The 13,288-nt window shown below is 46.8% G+C and overlaps 1 protein-coding gene across 2 annotated transcripts in view; it reads right to left on the bottom strand.

Annotated features, from left to right (window-relative positions):
• Positions 1-8,070, bottom strand: part of LOC143805527 (G-protein coupled receptor 143-like) — a 59,933-nt gene extending 51,863 nt beyond the window's left edge. For both annotated transcript variants that reach the window (XM_077284999.1, XM_077284998.1), the window contains exons 1-2: positions 7,830-8,070; positions 2,600-2,691 (exon numbers count right to left, since the gene is read on the bottom strand). In XM_077284999.1, the coding sequence (XP_077141114.1) occupies positions 2,600-2,691; positions 7,830-8,058 (321 nt within the window). In that variant the 5' untranslated portion in view covers positions 8,059-8,070. The remainder of the gene's footprint in view (positions 1-2,599; positions 2,692-7,829) is intronic.
• Positions 8,071-13,288: the final 5,218 nt, after the last annotated feature.

The following is a 13,288-nucleotide window of genomic DNA, read 5'->3' as shown; positions in this document are numbered from 1 at the left end:
AGAAAGACTGCTCACAGAGGACAAGCGAGAAAAAAAAAAAGAGGCCTATTTTTCCAGATTAAACAGAATTTTTTTTTTTTTTATATACTCGTGTGAACGAGCACTTACAGGCAGCCAATTGCCAATCAGATACCCCATGCCACTGAGGCTTCATTAAGACATTTCACATACTGTCTGCTTTCTATTTGTGGTTGTCAGATAGAACATGAACCCATTATACTCTATGGGGCTCTTCCCATGGCTCTGTTTTTGTTGATCATGTGTCTGCACAAGAATCATTTCCAACTTTTTTTTGTAATCGCTGTCACGGATGAAGATCAAATACAAAACATGAATGACAGGGTGCAGTACAAGTGCTGTCAGTGATTAACAATGAGAAGAATAAGAGTAGCTTTGCCATTAAATTGTCCATATGTGAAACTCATTGATTAAAACTGAGGGTAAGGATTGAGAAAATAATTGGTCTGGCCACCCCCAATACACCAGAAGCCCTCCTTATCAATATCACCAATAAGTAAACGCATGTATGAAAGGGCGTCATGGCTACGTAATACAGGCAGCTAAGAATGTCATTCCGTGGCAATGGAAAAGCACCAGTCCACCCACTGTGGAGGAATGGTTTGCGGAGATTTCTCTCCTTAATAGGATGGGGCATCAGATTGCCCTCTCACCGGCTGTTGATGATAGATACTATGTGAGTTGGAGGGATTGGATGGATTTCCAAAACTCTGACGTCTACCATGTAGCCCCCAACAAAGATTATCCGGGATGTCGCCACAACAATGTTCATAATCACTCTATTGATTTGTGGTCTGTCGTGGTCCTCTCCCTCTCTATATTTCATATAGAAAACCCTCCCTATACCCCCAATGTTCTGTAATAATTTATAAATTTAGGCTGCCGTCACACTAGCAGTATTTGGTCAGTATTTTACATCAGTATTTGTAAGCCAAAACCAGGAGTGGAATAGAGGAAAAGTATAATAGAAACATATGCACCACTTCTGTATTTATCACCCACTCCTGGTTTTGGCTTACAAATACTGACCAAATACTGATAGTGTGACGGCAGCCTCATAGTTATATTTTACCCCCTGTACTATTTGTATTGTATTTTCTTGTACTTTCTAAACACAAAAATTAAATTTGAGTTTGAAAAAAAACTGATGGTAAGAACTAAAATGCGAGAAAAACAAACTGCACTTGTATAGACCTAGAAAAGCAAAGAATATTGGAACATATGGATGACTTTATAAAAAATAATAAGCCAGCACATATTCCTCTTAGGGCTGTCCCACACGTCCAGATAATTCCGGTACCGGAATAAATCGGTACCGGAGTTATCCGTGTCCGTGTGCCTGGGAACTCACGGAGGCCATACGTGCGGCACACGTGTGCCGCCCGTATGGCGAGTGGGTACCACACGGAGCGTGTGGTACCCACTCTGCATGGTGCTGAAGCTGCGATTCATATCCTCTCTGCAGTAGCGTTTGCTGCAGAGAAAATATGAAGAATAGTGTTTAAAATAAAGATCCATGTGTCCGCCGCCCCCCCACCCCCTGTGCGCCCCCCCGCTGGTCAGAAAATACTTACCCGCCTCCCTCGCTGCTTCCTGGTCTGGCCGTGGCTTCTCCTGCATGCGGTCACGTGGGGCCGATCATTTACAGTCATGAATATGTGGCTCCACCTCCCATAGGGGCGGAGCCGACTATTCATGATTGTAAATGATCGGCCCCACGTGACCGCATACAGTTAGCCGCGGCCAGACCAGGAAGGAGCGAGTGAGCGGGTAAGTATTTTCTGACCAGCGGGGGGGGCGCACAGGGGGTGGGGGGGCGGCGGACACATGGATCTTTATTTTTAACACTATTCTTCATATTTTCTCAACAGCAAACGCTGCTGGAGAGAAGATATGAATACCGGCTTCAGCACCATGTGGGGGGGACAGCGCTTACTGTAGCGCTGTCTCCTGCACGCACACGGACCCCAGACGGAGAATGTCCGTGTGAGGTCCGTGTTTTACGCGGACCCATTGACTCTATTGGGTCCGTGTAAAACGCGCGCTCTCACGAACACTGACATGTCTCCGTGTTTGGCACACGGAGACACGGTCCGCAAAAAATCAATGACATCTGAACAGATGCATTGATTTTTATGGGTCTACGTGTGTCAGTGTCTCCGGTACATGAGGAAACTGTCACCTCACGTACCGGAGCCACTGACGTGTGAAACCGGCCTTAAACAACAGATGCAGCTGATACTCAAGTCAAGAGCATGGTGAACATCACCGCTGCAACCAATCACTGAGCTCTGCTGATGGCACTAAACACATAGCTCAGTGATTGGCTGCAGTGCTGACGCGTGTACTGTAGTTGTAACACCACTGCTGCAGCTAGTAAACAATCAGACACTGGTAGTGGGGCGGCGAGCAGACGCTGGACCAGCGAGGGAGAATACCAGCTGCGTTTGTCGTTATAGAGGCATTGGAGCACTTGGGGGAAATTAAACCCTTCAATTCTGTAGAGACTGAAGTTATTATTTCTATACACCGACATCTAAGGTGCTAATCTTATCAGTGGCAAACACTACATATAACTTACAGAGATGAAAACACAGGAGATGCGGGAGATCCAAGACTGACTGGACAAGAAGTCGGGAGTGATCAGCCACACTATAGAGTTCAGGAGTAACCCTTAGAAACAAATTGAAATCTGAATAAAAATACTAGTACTACTTATCCCTTTAGGGGGTTGTAAAGGATGAAAAAAATAAAACCAAACTTTTCTTATGAATAAAAGGCATACCCATTAGTCCTACATGCTCATGGATCCTCAAAACAAAAACAAACTGTACACATATGCCATCTATGCATGGTTATTCTTCTCGCTGACTAACGGCAGGTGCAGACAGCGAGTGCTATCCATTGTTTTGAAGGATAGGACTCGTCCCCATGCCCATTTTTTCGTCAGACAGAGCCTGTCCAAATTTTTTTCCTCGAAGCATGCCCAAGTTGGATCTCAGAAGACAAGGGCCAATACAAGTCTATGGGTCTGTAAAAAACACATACAGCGCACAGATGGCATCAGTGCACAGTCCGTATTTAACATTGCAAAGTATAGGAGAAGCTGTGAAATTTGTTTATCCATCCTTGAAAAACACAGATGATAAAAACAGACACACGGACCGTTTTTCACACACGTGTGAATGAGACCTAATGACCACATTTGCCATCTGTGAAAAACACCGAACACTTGTGATTCATGGGTGTCTGCATGGTCTTCATAAGGGCTGTCCCACACGTCCAGATAATTCCGGTACCGGAATAAATCGGTACCGGAGTTATCCGTGTCCGTGTGCCTGGGAACTCACGGAGGCCATACCTGCGGCACACGTGTGCCGCCCGTATGGCGAGTGGGTACCACACGGAGCGTGTGGTACCCACTCTGCATGGTGCTGAAGCTGCTGAAGCTGCGATTCATATCCTCTCTGCAGTAACGTTTGCTGCAGAGAAAATATGAAGAATAGTGTTAAAAATAAAGATTTAGGTGTCCGCCGCCCCCCCACCCCCTGTGCGCCCCCCCGCTGGTCAGAAAATACTTACCCGGGTCCCCCGTCGGCTGTCGCTCCTTCTTGGTCTTGCCGCGGCTTCTCCTGCATGCGGTCACGTGGGCCCGATCATTTACACTCATGAATATGTGGCTCCACCTCCCATAGGGGCGGAGCCGACTATTCATGATTGTAAATGATCGGCCCCACGTGACCGCATACAGTAGGAGGCGCGGCCAGACCAGGAAGGAGCGACAGCCGACGGGGGACCCGGATAAGTATTTTCTGACCAGCGGGGGGGCGCACAGGGGGTGGGGGGGCGGCGGACACCTAAATCTTTATTTTTAACACTATTCTTCATATTTTCTCTATAGCAAACGCTGCTACAGGGAAGATATGAATACCGGCTTCAGCACCATGTGGGGGGGACAGCGCTTACTGTAGCGCTGTCTCCGGCACGCCACACGGACCCCAGACGGAGAATGTCCGTGTGAGGTGCGTGTTTTACGCGGACCCATTGACTCTATTGGGTCCGTGTAAAACGTGCGCTCCCACGAACACTGACATGTCTCCGTGTTTGGCCGGTTTCACACGTCAGTGGCTCCGGTACGTGAGGTGACAGTTTCCTCCCGTACCGGAGACACTGACACACGTAGACCCATAAAAATCAATGCATCTGTTCAGATGTCATTGATTTTGTGCGGACCGTGTGCGGACCGTGTCTCCGTGTGCCAAACACGGAGACATGTCAGTGTTCGTGGGAGCGCACGGATTACACGGACCCAATAGAGTCAATGGGTCCGTGTAAAACACGCACCTCACACGGACATTCTCCGTCTGGGGTCCGTGTGGCGTGCCGGAGACAGCGCTACAGTAAGCGCTGTCCCCCCCACATGGTGCTGAAGCCGCCATTCATATGTTCCCTGTAGCACCGTTTGCTACAGAGAAAATATGAATGATAGTGTTTAAACTAAAGATCCATGTGTCCGCCGCCCCCCCACCCCCTGTGCGCCCCCCCCGCTGGTCAGAAAATACTTATCCGGGTCCCCCGTCGGCTGTCGCTCCTTCCTGGTCTGGCCGCGCCTCCTACTGTATGCGGCCGATTACACTCATGAATATGTGGCTCCACCTCCAATAGGGGCGGAGCCGCCTATTCATGAGTGTAAATGAGCGGCCCCACGTGACCGCATACAGTAAGCCGCGGCCAGACCAGGAAGGAGCGACTGCCGACGGGAGATCCGGGTGAGTATTTTCTGACCAGCGGGGGGGGCGCACAGGGGGTGGGGGGGCGGCGGACACATGGATCTTTATTTTAAACACTATTCTTCATATTTTCCCTGCAGCAAACGTTGCTGCAGGGATGATATGAATCGCAGCTTCAGCACCATGCAGAGTGGGTACCACACGCTCCGTGTGGTACCCACTCGCCATACGGGCGGCACACGTGTGCCGCAGGTATGGCCTCCGTGAGTTCCCAGGCACACGGACACGGATAACTCCGGTACCGATTTATTCCGGTACCGGAATTATCTGGACGTGTGGGTCAGCCCTTTGGCACACGGAGACACGGTCCGCACACGGTCCGCAAAAAATCAATGACATCTGCACAGATGCATTGATTTTTATGGGTCTACGTGTGTCAGTGTCTCCGGTACGTGAGGAAACTGTCACCTCACGTACCGGAGCCACTGACGTGTGAAACCGGCCTAAGGCCTCAATTTATCAGTTCCTATGAAAGAACAAAGGTTTGCATAATAGCTGTAGACACACAACAAATTTTTTTTTCTTTTCTTAGTGAACATGGTAAAAAAAATTAAAAAAAACAGTCGCGGAATTGCACTTTTTTTGCAATTTCACCGCACTAGGAATTTTTTTCCATTTTCAAGTACACAATATGGTAAAACCAATAGTGTCGTTCAAAAGTACAACTTATCCCGCAAAAAACAAGCCTTCATATGTCCATATTGAATAAAAAATAGAAAAAGTTATGGCTCTGGGAAGAAGGGGAACGAAAAACATACGCAAAAACAAAAAAAAGGCTCCGTTTTGAAGGGGTTAATTCTTTTTTTTAACTTTGCACTTGCTTCAATAGTCTCCATGGGAGAATAGAAGCTGCAGTTGTCCGATCGCCTCTGCTACACACAGGCAATGATCAGATTGCCTGTGTGGAAGGCCGGAGTCACACTACAGCGAGATATGGCCGAGTCTCGCAAGTTAAAAACAAGCTCTGGCACCGGAACTCCGGAGCGGCTCCATGTATTGCTGTGCGGCCGCACGCTCCGCTCTGGAGTGCAGGTGCCAGAGCTTGGTTTTAACCTACGAGACTCGGCCGTATCTCGCTGTGTGTGATCCCGGCCTAACAGAAATGCTCACTTGTTATGAGCAATAGCTCATAGTAATCCGGCAATGACAACCACAGGGGTCTCCTGCAGTCCCTGGGTGGTCATGCCAACCCATCGGCGACCCACGGTCATGTGACACAGGCACCGATGGGTGAGATTAGTGACGCGCTTCTGGCGTGATCACATTAAATGCCGCTGTGAAGAGATTGATAGCAGCATTTAACGGGTTAACAGCCGTGGGTGGATCGCGATTCCACCAGCAGCTGTCGCGGGCACAAAACAGCTGACATGTGCTGGGAAAGATGTGGGTGCACCACCGGAGCCCACATCAAAGGGAAGGACACGAAAAAGGAATACCCTCCAGTGATTCTAAAAAGTGACTGATATATACTATATATCAATATTACATAGCAAAAGGTATATAACAACATTATTCAGATATCTGACTAATTTATTATGATTGATTATTATTCGGATCCTTTGACACAAGGATGCTCAAGCACGGACACTAACTTCTTTTGCTGAAATATTATGACAGTATCTGGGCTGTAATCCTGAAACCTCTTGGTGACTAAAGCTAATTTTACGCTGCACGATGAAAAACATGTAAATTATTGGCAGAGCGCACCTTTTTCCCAACATGTTATTCCCTCATTATGCCCAGGTGCCTAAAACCATAGAGCTGTAAAATGTGCTCATCCAAGAAATGCACTCAGCATCTGTCCTGTGTGAACATAACCACAGAGCGACGTACAGAAGAGAAAAGGCCAGGGAGACTTCTATGCCAATTAGGCTAAGTTCCCACAATGAGGTTTGGACTCTATTTTCATTGCATAAAAATCGCAGCGTCTTACAGGTCCAGCAAAATGGATGGGATTTATAGAAACCTCCTGCCCACTGCCCCAGTGTTAAAAATGCATGTAAAAAACAAAAACAAAAAGTAACCTAATAGGTGCAGAGAATCTACAACCTGAAAAACTCAGCAAAAGCTCAGCATGGGAAAGTAGGCTAAGGGTAAGTTCACGCAGGGCGTTTCTGCTGCTTTTTTATGCTAATTTTCAGCTGCTTTTAACAGTACCAGAAAAGACTGAGATTTCAGAAATCGCTTGTATACATTGTTGTTTTTTTTTGTTTGTTTGTTTTTTTCGTTATCAGTATTTTGTGCTTTTCATGTTTTTTTGGACATCGTGCAGGTAACTTTCAGCATTTTTCACCCACTGACTTGAATGGGTGGTGAAAAAGACAAAAAAAAAATGCACCAAAAAAGCAGGCATCAGGTTTTGCTGTGTTTTTTTTTTGTGCCAAAACGTTATTCTGTGGAATAAGACTTTTTTTTAATTTTATTATTATTATTATTTCCAACAGGAAACTTTATCAGCATGCACAAAAGAAATCTAGCATGTCAAAACCGCTGCAAAAAAACGATGCGAAAAACACCGTGAAAGACCAAGGGAAACATGCTTTTTTCTGTAGCTTCTTTCCTGCCAAAAAAAAGCATGGTGTGAACTTATCCTAATGGCTCAATTGAACTGTCGTGTTATCAGGATATTATGTATTGTCACAACGCACACTTGTACCCCCATAATGAAGGCTCCTCGGCCTGCGGTATCCTATCATGTACGATTCCATGACATAGCACTTTACTTGCTGCATTAAACCCTTGCGGAGCCAATTGTCCCATGCGACAGCAGGACATAGAGGCTCCGTAGTATAGGCTTCTGCTGGGTGCGGTTTACACCAATCCATTTTTCCCTACCAGCAACAGAGAAAAAAAACCCATCCATTTGAGCACACCATGATTTTTATGTTGCACGATTCATACAGAACAAAAATTGGAAACATGAAGAAGCCACATACTATGGGAGCCATAATGCAGTGTGTGCACGAGGCCCTATGCAAACACCAGGCAGTTATCGAACTGCAGGTTCTGCCCTATTCACACCTGTAGTGACCGAGGCAGCGGCCAGCAGGACTCTCCAACCCATCCTGATCGCCAGGCTCCTTCTCCGATTACTGCACCTATAGCAGATGGCCAGACCGACGAGTCCCAAGAGCGCGCTGCCCCCACATACTGCATGGTAGAGCTCAGACGCCAGCACCAGGTCAGTACCAGCATCCCTCTCCGGGCAGCACAGCCGTGGGAGCCGCAAGGAAGCCATTGAAGAACACATAAAAAAAATGGGTGGGAGACCTTCTATGTAAATTAATAGGTGCTGAACAGATACTTATAAATTAACTCTATCATAGACTGTGACAAACAACAGCCAGTGACTGGGGGGGAATTTGCATAAGTCATTTGTTGCCAAAATGAAAAACAACAAACGGACAAAAATGCATCAAACCCAGCAAACAGATGTACAGCAGATTTTTGTTTTGCGATACTTTTTGGGTTGTGTTATTTTTCACAGGTCTAACATCCAGGGTATATCACCACGTAGCGCACATGCAGCACATTTTCATTAGGGCGTCTGCATGCAATTAATCTGCTGCACCTTACAGTACTTGCAAAGTGGATAAGATTTTAACCGCTTTCATTCACCCCCCACATCCGATCACTGGCTCGCTCTTCTTATCTGCATCTCAAAAACATTTCTAGAATTCGCCCTTTTTTTACTTTCAACTCTGAAAAAACTCTTACTGTTTCACTTATTCATTCCCGCCTGGATTATTGTAACTCTCTACTAATCGGCCTCCCTCTTGCCAAACTCTCCCCGCTCCAATCTGTCCTGAATGCTGCAGCCAGGATCATATTCCTCACCAACCGTTACACCGATGCCTCTACCTTGTGCCAGTCATTACACTGGCTACCCATCCACTCCAGAATCCAGTACAAAACTACTACCCTCATCCACAAAGCACTCCATGGCTCAGCACCACCCTACATCTCCTCTCTGGTCTCAGTCTACCACCCTACCCGTGCCCTCCGCTCCGCTAATGACCTCAGGTTAGCATCCTCAATAATCAGAACCTCCCACTCCCGTCTCCAAGACTTTACACGTGCTGCGCCGATTCTTTGGAATGCACTACCTAGGTTAATACGATTAATCCCCAATCCCCACAGTTTTAAGCGTGCCCTAAAAACTCATTTGTTCAGACTGGCCTACCGCCTCAATGCATTAACCTAACTATCCCTGTGTGGCCTATCATAAAAAAAAACACAAACAAACCCATAATCAGGTTCCTCGCATCATGTTCTCATACACTTTATGCAGTTAATAGCCCTCTGTGTCTGTACTGCTACACACTTAGGCAGTTAACTGGTTCATGCAGCTTTACATGAACACCCGAGCCTAAGGCCTCTTTCACACTAGCGTCGTGCACTGCACGTCGCTATGCGTCGTTTTGCAGAAAAAATTGCTTGCAGGATGCGTTTTTTCTCCATAGATTTTAATTAGTGACGCAGTGCGATGCATTGCCACACGTCGCAACCGTCGTGCGACGCATTGCCACACGTCGCAACCGTCGTGCGACGGTTGCGTCGTGTTGCGTCGGACCGTCGCCACCAAAAAACGTTGCATGTAACGTTTTTTGGTGCGCCGTCTGCAGCATTTCCGACCGCGCATGTGCGGCCGAAACTCCGCCCCCGACTCCCCGCACGTCACAATGGGGCAGCGGATGCTTTGAAAAACAGCATCCGCTGCCCCCGTTGTGCGGCGCTTCCACATTATGCGTCGGTGCTCCGCAATGTCGCATTGCGACGTGCAGTGCATGACGCTAATGTGAAAGTAGCCTTACACTATGGCTGGTCCAAATAACTAAAGCAATTGTTACCATCCACCTCTCGTGTCTCCCCTTTTCCTCATAGTTTGTAAGCTTGCGAGCAGGGCCCTCATTCCTCCTGGTATCTATTTTGAACTGTGATTTCTGTTATGCTGTAATGTCTATTGTTTGTACAAATCCCCTCTATAATTTGTAAAGCGCTGCGGAATATGTTGGCGCTATATAAATAAAATTATTATTATTATTAACCGCTTAAGAACCACCCGCTGAAAATATACCTCCACATTTGTCATTTTGTAGAAGTAACAACTGTTAGACTACTTTCACATTAGCGTCGTGCACTGCACGTCGCTATGCGACGTTGCGGCACACCGACGCTAGCTGTGAATGCGCCGCACAACGGGGGCAGCGGATGCAGTTTTCCAACGCATCCGCTGCCCCATTGTGAGGTGCGGGGAGGCGGGGGCGGAGTTCCGGCCGCGCATGCGCGGTCGGAAATGCTGCAGACGACGCACCAAAAAACGTTGCAAGCAACGTTTTTTGGTGGCGACGGTCCGACGCAACACGACGCAACTGTCGCACGACGGTTGCGACGTGTGGCAATGCGTCGCACTGCATCGCTAATAAAAGTCTATGGAGAAAAAACGCATCCTGCAAGCACTTTTGCAGGATGCGTTTTTTCTGCAAAACGACGCATAGCGACGTGCAGTGCACGACGCTAGTGTGAAAGTAACCTTATATGTGATGGAACATATGCACAGCAAGTCGTTTTGACATTACAGCGCCTATGTTTATTCCTTTCAGTTTCTTTAGTGCTTCATCAGGGAGCTCCTGAATGGACTCGCCAAAAGAAGAGGTCATGTGGACATGCCGCTATACTGAACCCACATATGATTCTGCTCAATAACAAGCTGTCCACAGATCAGGCCGCGTGTCCAGGGCGACAGGTTACTATTAATTATATTCCAAGGGCCCCGCAAAAACACAAAACCTATACAGTTCAAAAGTAGACATAGATATTTGTCAAAATTACAAAAATAATATTTTATACTGATTTGTTGGCCTTTTGCCTTTTCTATATAAAAGGCCTCTCTCATTTGAGAAGTAGATCTTTATATTATGGTATCTATGTTTTTTATCCCTGATCTGTGACATTTTTGCTATCTCTTCCATATATCACAATGAGATATTAGATTATATGAAGACATACCGAATATACACGTATGTTAGCATCGCTCTTTCTCTGTAATATTGAACCATATTTTCGCACGGCTCAGTACAGACTAGGCACAATGGAGCAGATGAACCGTATTTTTTACACTTTTAGCACTTCATTTATAGATAGGTGTTTGGTAGTGGCTTTGATAAGGAGTCCTGTTGAAGGTCAAGGAGTGGGGGCGCCATTGCGCTACCCAGGGTGCCAACCTCTGCTGTAAGGAAAGGATGACTGTATAGGGTTATGCATATTTCCTCTGTGTTATTTATTTAGTGTTAAATACGCTATTTTTGTATCCCAGTGATCCAGTGATTCAATTGACCTGGGATCATTACTACCAGACCCCGTTACTCCTTTTTTCAGAAAGAGAATTTTCTTAGGTATTTTTGATACTGAATATTTTTGATTCTGAATTTCTTGGCAGAAAACGCAGGTCAGAATCTGCACCTTTTTTTGGTATGTGCACACGTTGCAGATTTTTGTGCGGATTTCTTTCTTTTTTTACCCCTGCAGATTTCTATTATGGAATAGGTGCAGAAACGCAGCAGATCTGCAAAAATAATTGACATCGTCCTTTTTTTAATCTGCTGCGTTTTCAGTGCGGAGTTTTCCGCACCATTAGCACAGCATTTTTTTTTGCCATTGATTTACATTGTACCGTAAATCACTTGCAGAACTGCAGTGTTTCTGCGCAGAAAAAAACCCTGCAGATCTGCAGGAAATCTGCAACGTGTGCACATACGTGTGTGCAATGTGTGAAGCTTTTTGCTTCATACTTGGTTTTCTTTTTGATAAGGCCCCCGATTTATCAAGCCAGTCAGTCAGCGCTGATTTTGTTGGAAAGACACTGGACTGGTGCAGGAGGGGAGTATGTTTTTTTTATTTTATTTTACAAAATGGGCTACTTCATTTAAAGGTGAAAAAAAGTGAAAATCCAGCATCACGTCACCACGGCACCATTAGCACAGCTTTTTTCCCTATTGATTTACATTGTACTGTATAAATCACTGTGCGGAACTGCAGCGTTTCTGCGTGGAAAAATCTGCTGCGGATCTGCGGTAATTCCGCATCGTGTGCACACAGCCTAAGATATGGACAGAGGGGTGATCTTACGCATTTTGATGCAAATGATTCTTAATCCTAGCACCACTATTTAACATGATCTAATAAAGAAAACACATTTTTAATCCATGCATGTGAGGATGGCCTTTCATTTTGTTTCTCCTGCTTCCTGCCATCACAGCGCTCCGTGCACCGCCCAAGGTTGACTCCACAAGATGAATTGAACATAGGAGAGCTGGACTTTTCTCTTTACAATTGTTCATTTAAAGGGAGTTGTACAGATAGCGGACAATGCCTTTAAGTCCTTTATTACCCCCTGACAATAAAACTCAGTACTGCCATGACAATGCCCAGAACCACTCACGTCATTCTCCGTGTTGCCGGACTCTCTTAACAAAATTAGGACTGCTGAAGAGTATACCGCCTTAAAGGGGTCATCCTGGAAATCAAGTGATTACTAGTGAAGAGCAAACGTGCTCGGATAACTTCCAAATATCTTGAGCGTGCACGGATAATATGTTTGAGACCCCATGTCTCGCAGCTGTTGGACAGCCACAAGGCATGGGGGATAGCTTGTTAGGGAATCCCTGCATGTGTTGGGCTCTGGAACAGCTATGCAGCCATGGGGTCTCAAACATATTATTCGAGCACGCCGATGTCATTGGGTTAGCACCCGAGCATGCTCAGATAACACCTTATCCCAGCACGATCGCTCATCACTAGTGATTACCTAAGCACAGGGTAGGTGATAACTTACAGATCAGTGGGATCTGACCACTCGGACCTGCACTGACTGGAAGAACAGGGAACCTTTCTCCCCGCTGCACAATGGAGCCCCAGGGCGCGTCCGACCACCGCTGCAGCCATTCTCTATGAGGCAGCCGGGAAAAGCTGAGTGATTGGCGCATTGGTTGAGCACACACTGTGACAGGCCCCGCGGCCGGACCCCACGATCACCTCGTTATCCCCTATCTAGACCCAGCCGATGCCCCTGAGGTGCCACGGTCCGACATGTTGCCGTCTTACTCGCCACGGCTCGCCTTCCTCTGCCACCTCTTGGCTCCCTTACATCACACCTGAGTTTTTTCCTAAATTGTGGCCCATAGCCATAACCATTTTAGTACATTTCCACCTCCTCGGCCACAAATTATTATTTTTTTTACATTTTTGTTGAGTGACTTGTAATAGACCTGGCAATAGGCAGAAATCTAATAAGAAGTCTTGTAGAATCACGGCCGGCTGTATGTGACTGAGGAGCCCGCATAGGTCTCCACGGGTGGAAAACGTGACGCCCTGAGGGCCCCTCAGTCTGTGCCACAGTGCAGCTGCCCGGTGTAAAGATGGCGGCCGCTGCCCTCACTGCTGCTGACGTAATCAGCGCGCTCCCCACACGGGCTATGGGT

Source organism: Ranitomeya variabilis, chromosome 2 (genome assembly GCF_051348905.1).
Source record: "Ranitomeya variabilis isolate aRanVar5 chromosome 2, aRanVar5.hap1, whole genome shotgun sequence".
Taxonomy (NCBI): domain Eukaryota; kingdom Metazoa; phylum Chordata; class Amphibia; order Anura; family Dendrobatidae; genus Ranitomeya; species Ranitomeya variabilis.
Note: the sequence above shows the minus strand (reverse complement) of the source record. Positions and strands in the feature narration are given on the sequence as shown.